Source organism: Podarcis bocagei (genome assembly GCF_964188305.1).
Source record: "Podarcis bocagei genome assembly, chromosome: 1".
Lineage (NCBI taxonomy): Eukaryota > Metazoa > Chordata > Lepidosauria > Squamata > Lacertidae > Podarcis > Podarcis bocagei.
This window is the reverse complement of record NC_138125.1, coordinates 51,903,266-51,927,109: the sequence shown is the minus strand read 5'-3', so window position 1 is coordinate 51,927,109 and position 23,844 is coordinate 51,903,266. Positions and strand designations below refer to the sequence as shown.

General features: G+C 41.7%; 1 protein-coding gene across 3 annotated transcripts; it reads left to right on the top strand.

The window, feature by feature from the left end:
* Window positions 1-1,795: 1,795 nt before the first annotated feature.
* On the top strand, window positions 1,796-23,501 carry DDB2 (damage specific DNA binding protein 2). Of its 3 annotated transcripts, none has more exons than XM_081165197.1 (11): window positions 1,796-2,031; window positions 4,476-4,662; window positions 8,108-8,238; window positions 9,534-9,725; window positions 10,971-11,116; window positions 15,254-15,353; window positions 15,813-15,990; window positions 17,494-17,639; window positions 18,205-18,369; window positions 19,971-20,016; window positions 22,602-23,501. In XM_081165197.1, the coding sequence occupies exons 2-11, from the start codon at window positions 4,488-4,490 to the stop codon at window positions 22,856-22,858; spliced, it is 1,536 nt and encodes a 511-aa protein (XP_081021323.1). In that variant the 5' UTR covers window positions 1,796-2,031; window positions 4,476-4,487; the 3' UTR covers window positions 22,859-23,501. The 3 variants fall into 3 exon arrangements, with proteins under 3 accessions (XP_081021323.1, XP_081021321.1, XP_081021322.1); XM_081165195.1 differs by lacking the exon at window positions 10,971-11,116 and adding an exon at window positions 13,671-13,837 and having other exon boundaries at window positions 1,800-2,031; XM_081165196.1 differs by lacking the exons at window positions 1,796-2,031; window positions 10,971-11,116 and adding exons at window positions 2,210-2,339; window positions 13,671-13,837.
* The last annotated feature ends 343 nt before the right edge of the window (window positions 23,502-23,844 follow it).

Below are 23,844 nucleotides of genomic sequence, written 5' to 3'. Positions count from 1 at the left end.
TCCATCATTTTGCTTTCCTAATAATGAATCTGTGCTGGAAGTCCTTTTCCTTTTGACATTGACACAGTGCATGAAAGATTGCTGCTAATTTAAAATTATTATACATGTAAAAAAATAATCCTAGGTGACTTCCGCATGTTTTAAGGTACAGAATGAAATGAAACTTAATTTTGATGAGCTACCTAACTATGTGTGCCTAGGATCCCTGGCCACACATAAAAAGTTTGTATACATATGCAGTGAGTGTACAGATGGTTTGGTGAATGTATGCAGGCCAGAAAGACGGTTTCAGGCTGATATCCCTGCCTAATGTGCAAGGAGGGCACATGATTTAGTTAGTGGTCAATAACCTGAAGTATAGGAAGGGGTTGCCAGCAACACAATCTCACAGTACAACAGCCACCTAAGAGAAGCATAGAAAGCTTCCATCTTCATGAGAATCAGAGTACTGAGCTACATAATCAGAAACATTCGATGCAATTCTTAACTTGACCATATAGCTTCAGACTGTAGGATGAGGAATCACGTTCGAGTGGTTCCTGCCTAAAATCTGTAATGTTATTTATTTAATAAAAAAATTATACCTTGATTGTAAGAAAAAAAATACACCTTCAAAATTGTTTATAAAAAGAACAATGGAATTACCAGTAAAAAGTTAAAAATAGCTTTAAAACATTGCAAAAACAATAACTAGCAACTGCTGTATTTGAGATACCATTCTTGTCACTCCTTTCTAACATGCCTCCCCCCACCCCCCCATGCATGGGGTTTCTTAAATGAGGAAACATTCATATATGAATCCATGCTGGCTTGGAACTTTCCATGATTTCCAGCTTTTTATACACTACTGCACCATGTCCACGAGTGTCGTCCAGTAGGAGCTGGAATAAACAATGTCACAAATGTAGCATACTATATTCATGGATTTCTTTCCTTTTTAGGGATTTATCTCCCAACCTCCACTTTCCCACAAGTTTCCAAGTGCCAGGGGTGCCAACTTGAATAAAATATTGGGGGGGGGGGTGAACCTAGGTAAGCCCCACCCGCATAATCAATCACATGACACAGTGCACTCAATTTGAATGGCAATGCCCATCAGTTTTGGGGCGGAGGGGCGAAGACCCCCTCGGCCCCTAGGAGTTGGCTCCTATGCTAACTGATTCCGGGGTTCGAGTATGGCGCAGGCCGAACCTGTTTATGCATTTGAGCTGCCAGTGGTTATGGCCGTGGCACTCTGCACACGTTCAGATAACTTATTTCCCCTCCCCGCCCCAGGATGCTTCCCAGCGGCACTTACAGAAGCAACCACCCTCCTATATCTCTCTTCCTACGATTTAAAGAACAAATAAATCAGCCGCCAGGGCCAAATTCTGGTGTAACCAGGGCCGGATCAAAGCTGCTGAAGGTAATGGGGCCCTTTCTATGTCCAGCTGTCCTTTGTCAACAACAAATTGCCGCTGTTTTTTGTGTTGAATATATGCTATATGGTAATTTATGGACCTAATAGGTATCTAAAGCCATTTGCACATAAGAAAAAGGAGCCTACACAACACAAAACACTGTTGCTGTATATAGGTTTTATTTGTTTTCTATCTTATATTTCGGAAATGTACATCGTTTTTTCCCCTTTAATTTTTTTTGGGGGGGCTCTAAGAGAGTGCGGCCCTAAACTATAGCTTGTTTAGGTTATACGTAAACATAAGGCCGCGGGGAGAGCTCTTTCTCGGTGCAGCTGCAGACCATTTCGTGGCGCCTCCTTCCGGCGAGAGGAAAGAGAAAGCGCTCAGCCGAGGGAGGCTGCCTGCTCGCCTGCCAGCCGCACGGTTCCCACTCCGAAGCCACGCCGGAACCCGACTAATTTCCCGCGTAAAGCTCTTCTCGGCTCCCTCCTTCCTTCCTTCCTTTACCCCCCCCCCCGCTCAGGTTATGAAACCGGCGAGGAGGCGGCTCCTTCTTCCCGCGTCTTTTGTCCATCCACTCCTCAGCCGGCGCGGCCTCGTTAGCAAGGAGCGTGCGGTCAAGGGAGTTCAGGTGAGGGGGCGCCCTTGGCTACCGCTTCCCCTTTGCACCCCTTGCAACTTGTGGCGGAGGCTCCCGCGCTCGGGAGGCGCTTTCCCCCCTCGGAGGATACACAGCCCTCCCCTTCGCTTGCATTCCCTGCTTCTCGCTATCCGACGCCAAGGACCTCCTTCTTTGCTTCGGGCTCCGCCTTGCTGCCCCCAACCTTATTTCAAAGTCCCCTCACGCCTGAAAGGCGGTGGGCTTTTTTCGTTTTGGTCCAGGGTGAGGAGGGCGGGCGGTTCTACTTAGGCAGCCTTGTACTATTTGGCCCGCCTCTGGTATGCTAATAATATTGAACTTACATAAAACTGAAAGTTGTTTCACGTGCTGTATTTGAGGGAGAGAGAGGAGGAGTAGCCCCCCTGCAGTATTTCCTTCTACGATGGTTTCTTGAATTTTTTCCTTTCTTTTCTGATCATTGCACTTAGCTATTGCTCCAGACTGGTGAAAATATTTTGTGTGTTAAGATCAGTGGTGTAGTATTTCAGGGTTGCAGGGGTCGAAGACCCGTTATTTTTTTTTTTCATGCAGGAAGGTCTCTGTCTCCAGCGTCCTAGAGCTGCCCAGTCAGCATGAAAGGGGAGCTTTTTAGCCACTGAATAATGCCCCAAAGTATCATCATCATCACCATCGTTATTATTAAGGACACTGACAACACAAGGTGTTAAACAGGGTTTTTGTTCTGAGGGTCTCATATTCAAATGCACACCGCCACACACTAGCTATGCCACAACTCCTTGTACTTATATATTTTGATAATAAACATGTGGTAAAATAAATTGCTTTGTCATTATATATCGTATGGCCATTAGGAAACTACTGTATTATAAATGTGTTTGGAAAGAGCAGGCATAATTTGTCTAGCAACCATTGGCTACATTTGCTTCCAGTGCCTTTTGAATACAGGTTGACCCAGGACCACTAACAGATGGCAAAATGGATAGGATTTGGGGGCCCCAAGACCAGCAGAAAACCCCCTTCTAATTTTTCGCTTTCATTTTTTATCAAAAAAGTAAATCACTTGGCCATTTCTGAAGAAAGTTAGGGCACAAAACATGGAGGTAGCTTCAGTGCTTTGGCACTCCGCAGGCAGCACCATTGTTAAGGACTGACCCTAAGGAACCAGATGAATGAATGTTGACCTCCTCCTCCCCACTTGGGACTTGGGAGAAGCCCTTCAGAGCAGCAGGGGGGAAAACAGGAGAAGCTGGATTGAGGATACTGGAGTATGTTTGTCAAAGTGTTTTTGCTATTTCACATTATTTCACCCCCCCCCCCCCAGGCATGTTGCCTTTACAGAATAATATATAGTCAGTTCGTTTTGGTATGTTTTATTCAGAATTAAATGAGGTTTTATTCCTGCTGAGAATAATTGATATGAACGCAGTCCCACCCCACTCTGATTTTTCATCTCCCCCTGCTTACAACCACTACCGGTCTGCTTCTCATTACTGGGCTGTTGTTTATTTACCCTAGCATTTGGCATCTGAGATGTGTGTGTGTTTCAAGTTACCAACCTTTTCCTGTGACCATTTGTTTGACCTGTTTTTAACACTGAATTTTAAATTGTTGTAACCCACTCTGGGAGCTGTTGATGAAGGGCAGGTAATAAATTTAATAATAATTTTTTAAAAAATAATAATTGTGAAATGCAGCTGTAGAATAATTAAACACCTTTTGACTGCTTCAAGTTAAAATATCTATAGACTGTACACAAGAATATTATTTTATGGAGGTTGATTGCATAATTTAACTGTGCGCTGCATAATGGCGTACTTTATCTGTTCCGAATCTCTGTCTTGTGTGGATTAAGCTTCAGTCTGTTTTGCCCTCATCCAGTCAATTACTAACGTCTGATGCTTCAGAGATTGAACAACTTCAATTATGGCAATTTCATGGCAATTCATTGTTTTCTGATATTCCTTGCTCTTATCCTCTTAAGATCAAGGGAAGGGAGAAGAATACCTATACAGTACTAAGCGAGTAATCCTTAGTTTCTGGGAAGAAATGAAATTGACTGAGGGGGTTGTTGGATCCTGCAGAAAGGAAAGTCAGTGTGGTGTAGTGGTTAAGAGCGGTGGACTCATAATCTGGTGAACTGGGTTCGCTTCCCTGCTCCTCCACATGCAGCTGCTTGGTGACCTTGGGCTAGTCACACTTACTCAGAACCTCCTCAGAACTTTTGCATGCTATCTGGAGTTCCATGATGGAAGAAAACTGGGATATAAATGTAAAAAGAGAATGCATAATAAGAAAGTATTGGTGAGGATTTATGAAATGGTGGGGCTTGAAATCTCATGTTACATTTGCTGTTTACTTCCATTTTAAGCTACTTTAAAAATGTATGCTACTTTTCTTAAGAATCTAAAGAGTTCTTCTATGACTATATCCCCCACTCTGTTGGTCTTTCTCAGTGATTTACCAGAATGGCCCCTGGGAAGCAGTCAAGGGACAAGAAACTACAAAAGTCTCCTGAGTGTCCATCAGAAAAAGAGGCAAAAACAACTGGGAAAAGGAAGCGAGACACCAGAGAGCTGGAAAATGAGCCATATGCAAATAAATTACTTGTGAAAAAAGCCCCCAAGATTCTGGAGAAAATGGGTAAGGCCTAAAAACATACATTTCTCATATGTGTCAATGTAATGCTAATTCAATTTGATTCTAGTGGTATTGTTTGTTCAGATAGTTGCTATTGCTAACAGACCATGGGTACATGTAATTTGATCTCTTCATATTTAATCTTTTCCCCTGTCATTTTTCCTGCAAGCCTTTTGCTTCTCTCTAGGCCAAAATAGTAATAATGAAATCAGCTCTAAATGCAGCTTGTTTTGGTGGTTTGCCACTTAACTAACAAAGGTAATTTAATCCCCACATAGTGAAATTGGGAGAGTTTTAAAAGTTTGCTTTGTACAGCAATATGAAGCAGAAATCAAATTCTTTGCCGCTTCATGTGGGGCTGCTCAGTTGTAACACTTTTTGAGTTCTGGTAATTATTTAATTTGGTCCTGCAAACTTCATTATATTTCAGATATATGCATGTTTTGCAATTGCATTCCTGCTATTTGGAATTCACCACTGGGCCCTGAGTCATGTGTGCTCCAGGGTCAGAGAAATGAATGGTGCTTCAATGCTGGAAGGAGAAGCTGTTCCTTTCCATACAACAGTGAATAAATGGTTTACACTCCCTTTCCCTATTTGAACTAGTAATGCATTGATGTGAACACAAAGACAAGTACAGGAACATTTGGTCAACTTTCCTTGAAACTTATTTATCCCATTCAGCAGTCCAGTATATTTTGCCTTTCCAATTTATCTGGTAAAAGCACTTTAATCTATCTTTTCCATATCTCCCTTTATGGACCTATTTTAACACTTCACTTAGTTTTTGTTTGAATGTTATTTTACGAGTGTTGTTCAAAAAACTGCACTGGCTTTAAAAAGAAGATGAAGCTTTGTACAACCCGAAAAACGTTAGAAAATAAAGCCTCTTAAAGAAATAATCTTCATGATATAAGCAGGTCCAAATATAACTCTCTGTGTTAAAAGTCTTTTGACATTAGAAGTCTCTCAATAGTGCAGATAAGGCTAGAAGTGTAAAAGCATTGGACACATGCATGTTCAAAATTGGGCTGTACTGCTCTCACTAGATTCTTTAGGAAACAGGATTAGGGTTAAGGCAATACTGACAGGAGCACAAGCAGAAGTGGTATCCAAGGTTATGGTCCAAGTAATCAGGGCCTAAAACAAGAAGCCTAGCGAGAGGCAAGCTCGGGATAGTCTGAGGTCATCTTCAAGTTTAATCCATGGGCAAACAAAGGCATGGCAGGTGACAGGTCTGAGGTCAGGCTTAGGCTAGTCAGTCAGCCAAATCTGTCACAGTTCTGGTACAAAAGCATTGTTCCAGCAGTTCTTCCAGCCAAGTATGGGGGTTTTTTTGAGCTGGAAGTGCTGGACTCACACCCTAAATCCAGATGACTCCTATCAGCTGCCTTCATCCAGAAGTCTCATTGGCCCCTATGGAGTGCTTGTCTGCAGACAGGCCCTTCTATTGAGGTGGATCCTGTCTAGCATTTGAGGTGCCATCTCCCCTCCAGACTCAGGACTTGTGCACACGCAACCCCAGAAGCTGAACTCACTTGTGGTGTGGATGGCCTCACCTCAGCCTGAGTCTGATCCCAGGCTTGTGGTAGTGCTGGGGACTACAGGTTGTCCTCTGATGAGGAGTCTCCCAGCTGAGGAATGACAGAGACCCAATATTGTATGTGGCAATAATGAGACTGCATCTTTTGAAATCTGAGTCTGCCCCATTCATGCGGTGGAAAGGGCCAGTAGAGTCCCTTTTCAGGCACTCTCATGCTCCACTGTTTAAAGCAGAGCTTTCCACTTTCCATGTTGGTGACACAGTTTTTAGGCATGCATCAACTTGCAACACAGTAATTCAGTTTTACTAGGAAACCAGAGGTTAAACTACCCCCTTTCCAGCCCCGGGAAGAGTGCAGGAAGTGTTCACGCGACACACCTACAAAGTGCACACTACGGTGTCACAGCACACAGTTTGGAAATCTCTGGTTTAAAGTAAGACTGACTATAAGAAAAGTACTTGCCAGGGATGGGGGAGCACTCAACACCTCTGTTTGTGCCCCCTTTTTATGTATGCTGCTATGACAGAGAGATTTACCAGGCCAGTTAAAATCAGTGGGGAGTTTTGCTGTTATTTGAATGGGGGTTGCATCCTTAATATTCTCACCTTTTGGTTGACTAAGGAAACACTTTTGTTTTATTATGGACCCTTCCTTGCAAAAATACATGTTTCAAGAGTTTCATTTAATCTGCTTCTATCTCATGATGAGGACTGTTGTCGTCTGACTCCTAAGAAATTGCAATATGCCGAATTCCTTTGCTTTGGGGGTGATTAGATATGTTGCAGTCAGATTCTGTGTTGCTGTAGATGCCTCTGGTAATTAAACACAAAACACAGAACCAATGTTCGAAAACAAATCCCAAGCTGAGTTGCTCAGCAAAATTCTCCCTGGACAACAGTGTTTTTAGACTTTTCCATGAAGAGTCAGCAGGTTTGTTTGTTGAGAACAGCCTGCCAATAGCTCTGCACATTTTCTGTAGGCTACAGAACAAACCTGGAATATTCTGTTTCTGCAGGAACTCCGGGGGGCTTGGCTGGGGTTTATGTACTCATTCTTTTGGAAGTATCTGGAATATTGTGCTTTTATCCTAAACTGGGCCAATATTTATTTTCTTCCACTGTGCTTTAAGAATGATGTCTCCAGCTGCCTTAGTTTTTAGCTCATTTTTAACCTGGTAGAGCTATACTGACTGCTAACCTATTTCAGATCAGAAAGGGGGCAAAATACAGCCTCTGTTTTTTTTCAGGCCTGTTGCAGCCATTGTTATTTCCTTGCATAGTCTTCTCATTGCCCTCTACTATTTTGGTGTGTTTTTTTTGCTTAACACCCAGCCAACTGAAGAGTTGGAGTAGCTCAGAAACTTAAACCACTCAATATTATACACCCACCTAACCAGTGGTTGCCAAAGTTTGCTGCTCCTAGTCTAGTGTAGTGAGAGTTAACCTGCAATGCTATTCATACTTAACCAGAGAGTAAGCCTCATTGAGCTCAGTGGAGTACTTTGCATGTAGTAGTTTAGCATTAAATGTGTAAGAAGCTGGAATCAGTCCAACCCAAACTTGGGCTTGTATACGCCCTACCTCCTTCAACATGTCCAGCAAGAGACTTCAGCAGTGTTTTATTTTGCTTTCACAGAATCCTGGCTTGTTATTACAATTAAACCAGAGACTGCAGTTTAAAATAGGCTCTGGTTAATTTAACAAGCCAGCCTTATAACTCATGATTTGAAGTGGCTTGTTTTGAAAACTGACTAGAATTTGTTTTAAAGTATTTTTTTTGTTTCATTGCACCTGGCTCCAGTTTGGGGTATGTGTCCATTTTTATTTTATTTTTTAAAAACCTGAAATCTGTCCTAAGTGAGCATGTAAGTAGGTAGTAATATAACTTTTGCTTTTGTCTGGCAGGAGAAGCTTTCCATGGATCCATGGTCAGAAAAACAGGAGTGTTCTTCCATCAGCGAGAGACACAGAAGAACATTGTCCATTATCTACATCAGAATATGCTGGGTGGTGCTATTGGGACACAGCTCAGAAAGGTAGGTGTTTTTCCTTACAAACTGGCCGAACACCTAAGGTTCCTGCAGTTTCTATTTCTATCTAAATGCATACTCTGCATAGTAGTGTGGAGGAGAAAAGAGTTACAGTTCTGTTATTATTGACTGTTTGACCCATGTTTATGTTCCCTCCTCCATAGTATGCATAATACAGCCATGTGTAGATTTTTCCTTTTCCCCCCTGCATGACACTCTGGTTGCATTTGCACATAATGCTAAATGATAGTTTAGCTAGAATGAGCTTGAGAAAGACTGACTCTTCTCCATCCTCCTCCTCCTGTTGAACTTAGTTGGTCTTTAAGGTGCTACTGGAAGGAATTTTTTTATTTTGACTATGGCAGAGTATAGTTCCACTTTTAAAGTATATTGGCTTAGCATTATTTTTGAACCAGGAATCCTGGTTTAAAACAAAACTCTAGTAAGTTTCATAACAAGTCAACTTGAAACCACGGATTATGAAGCTGGCCTGTTTTGATAGGCTAACTGAAGTTTCTATAAAAACAACATCCTTGGTCCAATTGTAACTAAGCTGGGATTCTTTAAAAGCTAAAGTAAATTCTGCTGATTTAGCCATGCAGGAGGAGGCAAGGAGAAGGGGGGAGTGTGTGACTGTAGTGCTTTGTTCAGGCTCATAGCATTAAGGTTATGATGAGAGGCAACGCTAAACCATGGCTATCTACAAACTTTTCCTTTCCTCCACCACATCAAATGTAAAATTATGGAATACATAGTACCATTTATTTTCACTCTTGCCCCTGTATGGACAGGATAATAATTTCTCATTGTCGTGTTGCTCATCTTCTCACCATATTCCTTTTCCCCTTATCATTTCTGGAGAAAACCAGCTGGGGAGGGGAACAATTTAAAGTAGAAAAACGAGCAGATAAAGAGTTCCACAGCTCCTCTTGTTGTACCTCTGGTGAAGCTTGCATCATCTAGATGCAGAAATGCATGTTGACAACATTATGACATCATTATGACATCAGCTGATTGACAGCTCATTGACTCACCTATCAAAGTTAGCCTGCAGGGTGTGGGGAGATGAAGATCTGGCCAAAAAGCTTCCTGATCCACACCTGATCTAGAGGTTGTTTTCTGTTAAAAAAGAAAATTAGAGGGAAGATACATATGGATGCATGTAGTGTAGTATGGTCCACAGTTGAACCTGTTAGCAGTATACAGTAGTTGGAAGAGTAGCACAGACTTGAGTATATGGGAATTGCAGGGCTTATCTCTCTCTCTCTCTCTCTCTCTCTCTCTCATTGTCTTTGTAACAGTGTCTTCAGGTGCCCTTTGTACGTTCCCTCTATTCGTACCGCCTGTTCCGCACAGCAAGTCCCTTTGACAGGAGGGTTACATGCTTGGAATGGCACCCAACGCACCCCAGCACAGTTGCTGTGGGTTCCAAAGGTGGAGACATCATCCTTTGGGACTATGAAATGCTTAATAAAAGCTGCTTCATAAAAGGGGTAAGTCATTGTGAAGATCGAATGCAGTGTCTATGCAAGCTCTGTGTTAGAGCGGTATGTAGATTAATGATGAAGGCTTCTAGTTAGAACTCCATTGCACTGGATAAATCTGTGTTGTAATTTCCCAGCTTTCTATGCAAGGGAATGATCTGGCTACATATTTGAGTTAGATAATTTTTACTCTAAAATAGAAAATACATACGTATTTGGAGAGGTTTTTTATTTGTCTTAACTCTTTATTTCAGCTTCATGCTTTGTTAGATGTGAAAGTACTTCATTGAGTTGAAGGAATGAGGTCCCCGCAAATGAAATAATATTTTCCATCGGCCTTGCTTTGAATTGTTAATAATTCCTTGGCAAAATACACTTGTGTTTATCTGTGGAGTGAACTTCATCTTTTCTAAAGGGTGAGCAAACCCAGAGGAAGAAAATAGCTTCCTTGAGAATTCCAAGTCTTCTCCAAGGATACTGAGCTGCTATGATTTGTATATCTGTCTGTATTCAAGCAAATGTTTTTAAAATAATATCGTCCTAGACATTCCAAAGAAAAGCTCACAAAAGCATAAGACTAATACTCTGGGCAGAAACATGACTTTGGACTTTCATTTGCACCTTTATCAAACAAAAATAAGGGGGAGTATTATGGCAACAATGAATATGGAAGTTTCAGAGTTCCCAAGCTGTTGTTTATCATCCAGAACAGCTTTCCTGGCATCACCTCCATGTTGCATTTTATCCTCCCAAATCCTCACAAGAAGGTAATAATTCAGCCCCCAAATTGAGCTCCTGAAACTCTTCATATATAGTACCCCCTCCCTCCATTGGGACATTACTTGTCTGCGGTCTTATCCTTTATCCCTTTCCCTGCTCCCACCTCTGGTACCCTTAGGTTCAGTCCTTTAGCAACTGTTCACAGAACAACCCATTCTTGTAAAGAGGTTGAGTAGGTGACTTTCAACAGTTTAGTTCATGGTGGCAACCTTGAGAAGAAGCTGAGCCAAGCCACTCAAGATGTAGACGGTGCCAGGAGTTCTGCAGGCTTGCTCTTCAACATGGCAGTTATTTAACAGAAATTGTATTGGCCAGAGGAAACTTCTCCTCTATGAGGATATTTGTTCAGCTTGGCTAATGCCACATAAAGATGAATGCTGCCTTGTACTGGTGTTAGATGAGATAACAAGAGGGACTTTCCTTCTTCCTCATCTCTGAGTGGCTTTCTGTTTTTATTCATCCCGTTCATTATAGATGAGAACTGGAGGGGCCATCACAGGAATGAAGTTTAACCCTTTTAACCCTAGTGAGCTGTACACTTCATCAGTTGCTGGAACTACTGCCCTGCGGGATTTTAATGGAAATACAATTCGAGTCTTCACCAGTACCGACAACTGGGAGTAAGATGTGATAAAAGTTTTTCCCACCTCTCACTGCTTCTAGTATTAGAAGGCAACAAAACAGAGGAAGTGGTGCAATTTCGGCATGGGTCGGCCCTCACCCTGCTCTTACCAGAGTTATTCACTCAGAATGTGAATGATTTGCTCTTCTTGAATCACTACTATTTGCTTTAATCATGTACTTTATCTTTTAGCCCCATGAAACTGGGCCTTAAGGCAGGTTACATAAGTAAAAAAACAATGTGGAGGAAAACAGTGTACAATTTGATATCGCTATGGAAAACATAGTGAATCATTTTGCAGAAGCCTATCTCTTTGCCTAAAGGGTTCTTTCTCATTTGGCAGAGATATATTTCCCAAATATGCATCAGATTGAATTTATGGCCTTAAATGTACATGATCTGTCTGTACATGTGACATATACCCGAGCAATAACAAACATACTGTAATGAATAGATAGATAAAGAGCCATAACAGAACAAATTAATGTTGGAAATGTGGTAGGGGATTGGTAGTTTGGGAACTCCCCTGTGCACGTGACAAAGAAGTGGATATTATTTTATTGTGTTCCTAAGCTTGTTTTGAATTATATTTACAAATGAAACATACATATTCAGTATTACAATTTACATTTATTCTGGGCACCAGTGTTTCGGACTATGAGCAAACACAAAAAAGAGCCTTGTAGCACCTTTAAGAAGTGCATCTGATGAAGTGGGCTCTTCACAAACTTTCTTGCCGCAATAAGTCTGTTGAATATTGTGGCATCCACCTGTGTTGCCAGCTGTGAATAAGTGATGCTGTTAACAGAGATCTCTGTAGGCTGCTTTTCATTTTGACACTTGAGGAAAGCCTTCAATGACAATAGACTGAGATACATTAGAATTTCTTTTCTTCTTCTTTTTTCATCCTTATTTTGTCAGCATCTTGTGATACCATATCCCTTGTTTTTGGGTTCATTTTGAATGCTTACCAGTTTCACATTTTTTGTTCTTAAGCTATCTTAGGATCTTTTGAAACTTCATTGAGCACTTTATTTGATGTTACTTTGTCCTGATACTGATATTAACACCAGCTTTGGGAAGAATGTGTGAATAAACTTTTATCTGTGTCAACCTGAATGTAGGTTTGGTTGCATGAGTGTTTTATTTTCCTCCTTAATTCAGGCATCAGGAATCTGATTCTCACAGTAGTTATCTGAAGCATATATCAGAAGCAAAACAGACACATGCTTGGATATCCTCATGTAATATTTTTATACCCCTCCACAGATGGAGGTCCTTGTGTAAAGGAATAAATGTGACATAAGTTTTTGTGTGAAGTCTTCACATTTTGATGCAGCAAAGCGAAGATTGATGGAATTAGATTAGTTTTCCTCTATGCTATGGAATCTCCAGAAGATCCAATGGTTGTTGAGAAGTAAAATAAACAATACACTGGATGCAGCTGCAGAGAGGTTGTGAACGAATACCTTCCTAGAAATATATAATGGACAATTTCAGTGATGAGGTTCAATAGGATGGAATAGTAAAGGTAAAGGGACCCCTGACCATTAGATCCAGTCATGGCCGATTCTGGGGTTGTGGCGCTCATCTCGCTTTATTGGCTGAGGGAGCCGGCATACAGCTTCCGGGTCATGTGGCTAGCATGACTAAGCTGCTTCTGGCGAACCAGAGCAGCGCACGGAAACGCCGTTTACCTTCCCACCGGAGTGGTACCTATTTATCTACTTGCACTTTGACACGCTTTCGAACTGCTAGGTTGGCAGGAGCAGGGACCAACCAATGGGAGTTCACCCCGTCATGGGGATTCGAACCGCCAGCCTTCTGATCAGCAAGCCCTAGTGTTCCAATTTATTCTTGGTTTTTCAATTGTGTGGAGGGATATCAAGTTGCAGTTGCCACATTCACATCCTTTAGTTGGAACAAGAGGAACCTTAATGTAGCTGAAGGGAACTTTTTAATATGTGGGAAGTTGCCTGGCTTTATCATAAAGGTGCAGAACTTATTTGCGTTTTCTATACACAGTTGGGAATATTTAGTACTATACTTGTTTAAAGACAGAGGGTGTGTGTCGTGACTTGAGACATAATGTTATATGTTGTCCTCAGAATTATCCTAGCTCTGCAAAATTCTTTGTTTGCTCTATGTTTAAATAGGTACTGGAAGTGTTAAAGAATGTAAGAGTAGAAAGTCAATACTAATAGTTCCGCAAGAAGGAGCTTGATAAACCAGTCTACTAGCACACAGATGGCTTAATGTTTCTCTCTTAGTTTTTTTTTTTAAATTGCTTGGTGCTTTTGAAGAGGATATTGTATAGCTTCTCAACATTTTTGAAGTGGAACTTCTGAAAGAAATTTGCATGCAACATCTGAGAAGTTAACTAGTTCAGAGCTAGTACTGTACAAGGTGCAATGTTCAGCATTAAGTAGGTAGGTGTGAATTCACCTAGAGCCTGAACTCAGTGCATCTCTGCCAGGTTGTGCTGACTGCCTATTCCCATCCTTCCTCAGTAACTTAGGCATATTCCTCTCCTCTTCCCATCTGTGTTCCAGAAAGGCCCAGGAGACTCTCTTGGAGGCATGAAATTCAGCCCATTTGAGTCGGCAAATCTTTATGTGGCATCAGGGGATGGCACCCTTAGTCTACAGCACCTTGAGGGCCGACCAGCGCAAGTGATCTCCCGCACCCCAGTCTGTGACCATGAATTCCATGATGTTTGGTGAGGAGTGAGAAGGGCAGTGTCGTTGTTCAGCTCATAAATTTCCTTTACCCTTCCTTTGAATGTGCCAGGACAGATTATTAGCATTTGCTTGGGCTGTTTCCCTGGGCCTATTGGAGGCAATACGTTTCTGATCATGTGGATTGGAATACGATTACTGTTGTGCATAATAGCAAATGGAAGTAGTTTGGCTTTTTCGTGGGCATGAGCACTTGAGTAGTGTTTTGCTTGATGGAGTGTTGAGATCCTGGAAATCCCTCTTTCCTTGGGTGCATAGCATACCCTGTATAGCACACCTGACACGTAGAGAAGGCAAACAACTTTTTCAGTAGGAATTCTACAAACTGCAGCACTCTAACCATGTCACACATGCTCAAAGAAGAGTGAACAAGACAGGTTCTGGGGTTTTATCTTTACACTGCCTAATTGTCCCGAACTGAGCAAGTGTGGCTGTGCATCAGAGCCAATAAGGTCTGCTTTCATATAGCAGGAACATTTATCAGCTGCATGTCTCCCATTAAAACAAAGTAATACAGGAAGGGAAACTTTTTGAAGATATAAATTGCACCTCATGTTTGGGAGTTAGTATTGGGAGGTAGCATGCAATATGCTCAAAGAAAGAGGAATGTATAGAATTCTAATGCTTGTTTAGATCTGGGTTTCTTTTTCAAGCATTTTGGAGGTTTACTGGAAGACGTGAAAGATAAGGAGCAATCTCACCTGCCACAGAAAGCGTGACTTGGCTCTCACACTTGCAGGACGAACCCTACCATTGGACAGAATATGTTAGCAGATGTTTTAGGGCAGTAGTAGAAGCCCCTTGCTCTACTTTCTGAGCCCCTCAACTATTTCCCTATAAGAGCAGTGTGTGCCACAAGGTCTGCCTTCTGCCCCTATTTCCTGCCCCCTAAGCTAGCCTGTTGCTCTGAAGTGTGGTGGATGCTGTCTCACCCCCAGTGCTGAAATAAGAGTCATCTGCCAGTCTGCTCAGCTTCTGTATCCATGGGAGTGTGTGTGTGATGGTGGTGAGCCATCTTGACCTATACACCAGGCAGTGAAGTGTCTTGGGCTAGCTTTGGGTTCCTGTGTTTCACGACGTCCAAACTTATCTACCCCTTTTCCAACACTTAAAATTAGTGTTCATTTCAAATACTTAGAACTGATGCGATACACATTGTGAATGTTTTAAAGAGTGTGCTTGGCTTTTCCAAGTGATGCCTGTTGGGTTTTTTACACTACTTGATAAATAATCCAACACTGATCCCACATCAGAATGCCACTAGGGTTCAGTTCAGCGCAGCTGTGACTCCATTATTTATATAAATACTGTTTTTGCATTCTGCTAAGAACAGAGAACCACCTTAGTTGTACATCTAGGGGGTGAACATTCTGAATTTGTACTTCTTTCTTTTTTAGTTTCTGGTACTGCAGTGTTGATGTATCTGCAACTTGCCGGACTGTGGCGACAGGTGATAATGTGGGCAACGTAGTTCTGCTCAGTACTGAGGGTGAAAAGGTTAGTGTGCCCCTCCTCTTTGCCTTACAGCCTGCTTTGATCAGACATACATAGGTTTTGGGTATTTTTAACATCTGCCTAATGTTGCCCTGACTTAGAATATATATCATGGATGATTTGGGACTCCTATCAGCCCCAACCAGCAAGGCCACTGATCAAGGATTATGGGAGTTGTAGTATTACAACATCTGGAGAACCATAGGTTCCCTTTACTACAGAGATCATATTCCCCAGGAGGAGAACCTGGAAGTTCCTTATTTAGATTAATCTTTGATCTCTGGTAGAGTTTTGGAATTGTCTTTATTAGGCTGATTTAGAATACAAGCATATATTCTCCTGTCTTCCATATCATATTTTTTTTAAAAGAGGTTTTACCATCTCCTAGAAAATTATGTTTGATGTCTAAATCTCTTGCTCTGTAGTTGTAATGCATTTCGGCTTTTGTTTTATCCACTGCAGGTATGGAACCTGAAACTGCACAAAAAGAAAGTAACTCACGTGGAATTCAATTCTCACTGTGATTGGCTCTTAGCTACAGCCTCTGTGGATCAGACAGTAAAGATATGGGATCTGAGAAACATTAAGGACAAGTCAAGTTCTCTTCATGTACTTCCACATGATAAACCCGTTAATGCAGGTAAGAAAGCAAAGTGGCTCATGGCTTATACTCTGCCACCTAACCATTCTTGGCTTGTGCGTGCTTCAGGTCAGTGCCACATGCCTTTGTCTTTAAACCTTGCATTCACTGTACCAGCTGTTGGCCTTGTAAAGGTCAATGCCAGTCCTGCTACTTCGCAAGATTGTTTGGATAAAATGAGATACAGTGGTATCTCAGGTTAAGAACTTAATTCGTTCCGGAGGTCCGTTCTTAACTTGAAACTGTTCTTAACCTGAGGTACCACTTTAGCTAATGGGGCCTCCTGCTGCTGCCACATGATTTCTGTTCTCATCCTGAAGCAAAGTTCTTAACCCAAGGTAGTATTTCTGGGTTAGTGGAGTCTGTAACCTGAAGCGTCTGTAACCCGAGGTACCACTGTACAAGCACATTATAAGGTGCCTTCAAACCTTGGCCTAAGTTGTGAAGGAAATTGGAAGATATGTGGAAAAAAACAAACACTAGTCCTATTCCTGTCATAGTTTCACATGTCTTGTCAAAAAGATGAAGTGTGTCTATACTGAGTGTGTCTATAGACTTGCTAAAATTTAAATCAAGTTTTAATAGTAATGTTAGCCCTACAGGATAAAAACAACAACAGAGAAGAATAGAGGTGTTGGCTTAGTTATTATTTTCCATGTTAAAAAATATATTATGCAACACTTATTCTTAATCTTAATCTTATTCTTAATCTTATTCTTAATGTCTGAATTGTGTTCATAAATAAAGTGTAACAAGAATTGTTTACCATCTCTTTAATGCACATCTTTCAGCCAAATTCCAAATCATAGTAATAATTTCCCTATCCTTCAACATAGGAGGTCTTTGATTAGGCCATTTACTTGCAATCAGTATTTGGGCATCTGAAAAAGATTCCAAATAAAACTTGATGTTTAGGCCACACTATGTATTTCAAATATCCAAGTGCAATATTCAAGATTTATATTAAATGTTACTTCAGAATCACTGAATTCTAAACCAGTCCCTGCCTCCCCAAATTCTGCAATTGTCATTTCACATTTTCAGTCTTGTTTAAAAAGTGTGTGGTAAAGCTAAAAGTGAAGTCAGTGTGAATTTATTTAATTAAGTCCAAGGAAATTGAATTTAGAGACCGATAACCTAATGAAATCAGTGGTACTTAAGGATTTATGCAGATAGTTTGGTTGATTTTGGTGGAAATTCAGCATTTTGTTCTCTGATAAGATTGTGTATTACATTCTAGTTATGTCTATAACTGGTGCTGTTTAGGACATATTCAAATGTTGCTCTTATTTGTTTTAGAAGAGACCATCACTCAACAATTACACATTTATTGTAATTCTTCTACAGGACTACTACTACTAATAATAAGCATAGTGAGATAGTAATCATAGCTGCAAATATAATATATAAATATAAAATTTCATTGATAATTTATTTTGTTATTGGCCACAATACATTTACATACATTTATACATATTCCTGTTTTCTCCCCCTCCTCCCCAGCATATTTCAGCCCAACGGATGGGGCTAAGCTACTGAGTACTGACCAGTACAATGAAATCCGGGTCTATTCCTCTTCTGATTGGTCCAAACCCCAGCATCTGATTTCACATCCCCATCGGCAGTTCCAGCACCTTACACCTATCAAGGTGAAGAAATAGGAGTGTTGACTTGGAAGCGTGACCCATTTGATGCAGGGAGCAGAGAGTTAAGAAGAAAAGCATCCTACAACTCCTGTATGGAAAATTGCTGGGAGCCTTATGGACAGGCTCTTTCTATATGTATAGATTCAAGTATAGGATATTGAGGAGAGTGGTTCATTCTGCTTCTGATTATGAATCTATATAAATAAGCATTCCAGTATACAACCTTAGACTGGAATCTACAGTGACAGCAACCATTATTGGTGGCAGGGTTGGGCAGAAGGAATCCTAGGGCAGTGGCACCTAGTTGTAATCAGAACGTCTCCCTAGATTTGTACACAAGTTCCAAGTGGTAGGGTTAGTAAGAACCTATGGAAATTATGTTGCTACATTATGTTACCTTGAAAGGTCTGCAGTTTGTTTACTCCCATGTGGGGGGTACGAGCTGAATCTGGATGACCCACAGAACGCCAGCACTTGATAAGACTGTTGTTGTCATCGTCATCCTAGTCCTCTGTAACACGTATCAGTTTAGCACTGACCTTGCTTAACCATCTCTTCTTTATTTTAGGCAACATGGCATCCTCGCTATGACCTCATTGTGGTGGGTCGTTACCCAGACCCTAGGTTCCCAAGCTACACAGTGGGCGAGTTGAGAACCATTGACATATTTGATGGAAACAGTGGGGAGATGGTGTGCCAGCTGCACGATCCAAATGCATCTGGAATTATCTCGGTAAGTGTAGATAGCATGTCCAAAGAGCTACTGTGCCCCAGCCCCAAAAAAGTGAGAGGGTTAGGGAAATAATAATTTCTTTTCTTATATGGTGCAACTGATTGATGGGTTTGCTTGTGACAAATGTTTGCCTCCAATACAGCGCTTCTCCTTAAGAATAGCTCACACAGCTCTTTTTTAAGGACAGACATATTCACAGCAGGAGTTCACTTGGGTGGGGAGGCCCTGTGTTACCACTTTTTGGTAGGACCACTAGTGCCTAATGGAGAGATATCCTCTGAAACCTGGACTGCTCTATTGTACTGGATGTGGCCATGGCTTCACACATTTTAGCTTGTCTTGGTAGCCAGCACCTGTGGTTTCCATTACTCTGACCTTCCTCTGTGTCTCACTTCTGACCCCATGTTGCACCTGGGAGATCTTTGGCAGCAACAAGACTTCTTGCTGCTACTGAATCATCCAAAGCATGGTGTAAGGTCAGAGATGAGACCCCTTCCCCACCCCGGAGTTTTCTGTACATGTGGGATGACTTAGGTATGGTCAGTCGGTGGAGAATCTTAATCTCAGGGTGGTGGGTTCAAGCCCTATGTTGGGGAAAAGATTCCTGCATTGCAGGGGCTTGGATGACCCTGATGGTCCCTTCCAGATGACCCTGGTGGTCCCTTCCAACTCTGCAATTCTATGATTGTGTGTCTATGCATTTGATGTGTATCTCTTGACCAGCAAGAAGTGTGAGAGCTGTCAGAGTTTCTACATTGTGTGGAGACCTCAGGGAGGAAGAGGCACCTTCCACTTTCTGCAAAGTCAAGATCATCAGAATCAGTTTTTTGTCGTTGCCACTGATGAATGTGTTTGTGAACTGTAGCAGAGACATTTGTATTTTTTAGGTTTTCTTAGCTGTTCTTTTTTTAAAGAGCTGCTGAACTAGCCATTTGCAATGTTGCAAATTCCAGCCTTTCCACTGAATGCCTGGACAGACTACTGTAATAGCCCCACCCTTTCCTCCAGAGGCATGCCTTTCATTTCCTAAACTCCAGAAATGAGGAGATGCACAGCTGTCTCCAAACTTCAATAAACAAAGTTCATGTCAATTCATTTGGTGTGTGGGCTGTGGGAAAGAATACCTGAGTTGTTTATTTCCACACCAGATGTTCAGAATTGAAATCAGAGCCCTGATTTTTTTTAAAAAAAACCTATCTTAATTGTGCGCCCATGCAGTTTCTGAGGCAGAGGTTCATTTCCATTCTTGTGGTGGAAGAAACGTTTTATCTCCTGTTGCCAGAGCTGCCTCTTCCTAAGCCAGATTTCACGAGAGCCGCTTACTGAGGCTCCTGGTTAGATCTGTCAGTTAATTTTCTGCAGGAGGCTTTTAAAAATCTTTTTAATCCTTTGCTTCTTGTCACCATACGCATCTCGTGATAGACTGATAGGTGGGAGATGGAGAGACCTTCTATTCAAAGCTCTGCTGATTTGTGCAAAACTCTTTCCACATCCAGTGCTGGGCGTTTCTCTGTCCAGAATGTTCTGGTTTTTTATTTGATTGATGATGTTAAGTGAACAACCGACATGGATACAATGCATTATTGTGTTTACATTTGCAGCTCAATAAGTTTAACCCTATGGGAGACACCCTGGCTTCTGGAATGGGTGAGTGGTTGGTTTAATCTTACACATTTGATAATGGACCACTGTTCTCACCAGATAAAATCAGGCACTCTCCAGATAAAAGCATGCTGACAATGGGGTGGGATTTTGTGGCTATACCTATAACACTTTCTAGATGTTCATTTGGGACATTTTTATCCTACCTTTCCTCAACAACTACAAAAGTTGTATTTTAAGACTGTTTACATACACAGAAGAATGAGTGGTGCTTTAACAATAAAAGCACAAGAGAGAGTGGTGCAGAACCCTTCCCATGCCTTACTTCCAGCCACCTTCTTGGCTTTGTTACCAGAAGCAAGCCAGAAACAGAGAAAATATGAGGTTGAGGAGAGTTCATCACCCCATTCCTGTGGGATCCTTTTGCTGCTAAAGATACCAGTCCCTGCTTAGCATGTGAACGGGCCAGTTTTGTGTCTTTCCACATGCAATCTCTTGCTGTCACAGTCACACCTACCGTATTTTTCCATGTATAAGATGCCCCCCATGTATAAGACGACCCCTATTTTTTTTAAACCCAAAATTAAGAAATTAAGTTGTTTAGCTTTTTGGGGGGGTGGGGGAGGTCACTCCTGCCAATCGTTCGCCCGCCTGCCCGCCACTGCCGATCGCTTGCCACAGTCACTGCCGATCACACACCTCACTGCAGCCGCCAATTGTCTGCCTGCTCGCAGCCGCCAACAGCCCACCCACCCACTTGCTGTGGCCGCCAATTGCCTACCCGCCTCGCCACAGCCACCGATTGCCTGCCCAATTGCTGCAGCTAATCGCCAGCAGGCCTTGCCACAACCACCAATCACCGCTGCCAATCTCCTGCTTGCTGCTGGCATTAATCACATGTCCCCCCTCTGCATTCATTATCCATGTATAAGCTGACACCCAATTTTTGCCTTTTTTTAAAAAAAACAAAAAGCACCGTCTTATACACGGAAAAATACGGTACTTTGACCCTTGACTACTTTGTTCTTTAGCTTAGAAATGATAGGGTGGAACAGTCTATTGAAAGGAGAGTACTGCTGCCATCTATTGGCCTTTTAGGCAGTAATGCAAAAGACAGAAGGCCCATAATAAATTAACCTTGGCAGTTATATGGATTCTTTAAGTAAATTTACCTAGCACCTGGGACAAATAAACCTTTTAGCAGTACCAGTATACCAGTGCCTTTGTCTGTACCAAGGATTGTGGACGGAACCTGTACACTTTTGCTAGTTTCCACCAGTCTGCTTCATCTCTTAAGCGGACCCTTCCTTGCTTGGAGGTAATTTGGCAACATCATAAAGGCATGCAAGAGAGCAAGGGACAGGGGAGAAACACCAGGTGATAAGTAAATGGCGTATCAGGATTCCTTGGCGAGAAGAAAGGAGGCGGGGGGGGAGTCTTGGGTGGGAGGCAGCAACCTGAGTGACAGGCAGATTGCTGTTAGGAGCAGTAAATCTGCATGATTAATGGGTTGCAGTTAGTTTTGTTATTTTCTACGATTCACTCAGGCTATAGCTTCATTGTCTTCTGGTGTTTTTGCAGTACGTTTTTAGCTGAGTGCACAGTGTGATTGGTGATGATGACTAGTGACTGAGTGGGAGATACTGTGGGAGTTAGTGTGTGGATTGTGTGTGTGAGCGGGTGGATGTGTGAGAATAGAATGGAATGAGTGATACTGAATGAGCAGCAGATGTATGATTTGAGTGGATGTAAGACAGAATTCGGATGTAATGTGTGTGTGTCATTGAGATGAATGCTGTATATTGTGAGTCAAGGAAGGGGGAAGGGATAATTGACTCTTAAGATGCTTTTATAATTTGCCACTTTGTGTTTGTTTTGGGGGATTTTATTGTATTGTATTTTAATGTTGTTTCTCAGTTTCCTTGTCTGCTCTCTCTCGCTCTCCATATATATACTACACATAATTGCAGGGGCGCATACACACACACAATTTTATAAACCACTAAGAAACTGTCTTAAGTGTTAAAGAGGTTTATAAAGTGTTAAGAGGTGTTTGAAAATATGAAATAAAAAAATACTCAGGCATAGCTGTCTAACTTAAAGGTACTGTTAAGTGTTGGGAAAGATGAATTACTGATATACCTGATTATTAGCTACTACTTTGGATTCTGTTCCTGTAATGAGACTTTGTAGATCTAACATCAAAAGCCAATCACTCCATTAAACCTTAGTAGCTGGGAAGTAAGCAGGTCTGGCAGACAATGTCTGAGCTCTTGGATGTATTATTATTATCATCATCATTTAAAATATGTACTTGGGTAACAATAGTACATACAGAGTCTCTGTTTTCAAGTCAGATATTTCTTCATACAGGCCAGTCACATTCAGAGTGAGACATTACTGTTACAGGCAATATGGGTTTGGCGGGAAAGAAAGTGGGAAGAGAGATGGGGGTAAGAGGAGAGATAGTAAAGTTTCATTCTTTTGCGTAGTATATGAGCAAAGCATTTGTATCAGCATCATGTGAACAATTCCTTTATTTTCGCTGGTGATGGTCAGAGCTCTTAGAATGTACTTTTTATTTTGCTTTCCAAAGCAGAATTCCTAAAATTGTCCCTTTTTTCTGGCAGGTTTTAATATTCTGGTCTGGAGTCGGGAGGAAATGGTAACCCAGAATCAGGAGTGTCTCATGCAGTCCATGACAGAGCAGGGAATGAGATGCAGACGCTTATCTCGACTGGGGACACAGAACCAAAGACAATCAACCACAGGAGCAAGCAAACTTAAAACTAAACTATTTAGTCTTGAATTAGAGAGCACCAAAACAAAGGGCAAAGAGCATAAATTACAAGAGAAGAAGAAGAGAGGAAAATATTCAGAGGACTGATCAGGCAAGCATATGTGGTGTTCATTTAGAGCAAAGCCTGTGCTGGCATGGTAGGCAATGGTGGCTTCAGAGAGAAGCAAGCCCTTACCCTAACCCAGCTTCTCTGGATCATGGATGTTATGTTGCTGGATCACGGATGGTATGTTTCAAAATCCTTTATTAAGAGCAAAGAATGGGTCCACGCTCAATACTCACATGCATTTGACCCAATTAAAGGAGCACCATATTTGTGCACACTTGCAGATTTTTAACTGTCTGGGACATGGCACAATGCAGAGAACTGGGCTATGCTGACAGTTCAGTTTGCATTTTCAGAACACACTATTTCCCCTTCCAGTGTATTGAGCAACCTGGGTTTGTCTTCCCATGCCAGTTCAAAATGTGAGAATTTCCCTTCTCAAGGGTTCTTTCCCAGCACTGCTTCCTCAAAGCAGATATGTTGTGAGGCAACTGTTAAGCTAGAAGCATTTACTTGATTGATAAACTGCTTGTGGCCTAGGTATAGAAGTACAGACTTCGTGAAGAGGCTGTTTGAGACTAAGGCAGGTGGCTTGGGTTTCATATTGCAGCAGTTGCTATTGGGATTTTGTTTTGTTCACCTCATTTACAAATTGAGATATATTCAATAAAGTTTTGTATGGAACATTTTTTTGGGTAATGCCTGAGAAGCTGAACTGCTCCCTAAGAAGAAAAAGAACCAGGAAGTAGGCACATCCAAAGACCAGATACGAGGAGCTTTACAAACATTATCCCAAATAACCTGAAGTTCTGTGCATAGAATGAATTATGCAAGTTTCAGTAACTTGCATAATTTTGCTTTCAAGAACCAGGCCTTTTAGATCTTGACTCCCTCCTCCCCCACCCTCTGGTAAGAGCTATGGAACAAAAGAAGTGTTATTGGGCAGGAATCAAAGAATAATAACCATAGTAGGAAGAAAAAGGTTCAGGAGCCCCATCTTTGCAAACTTGGTTGAAAATCTGCTCAA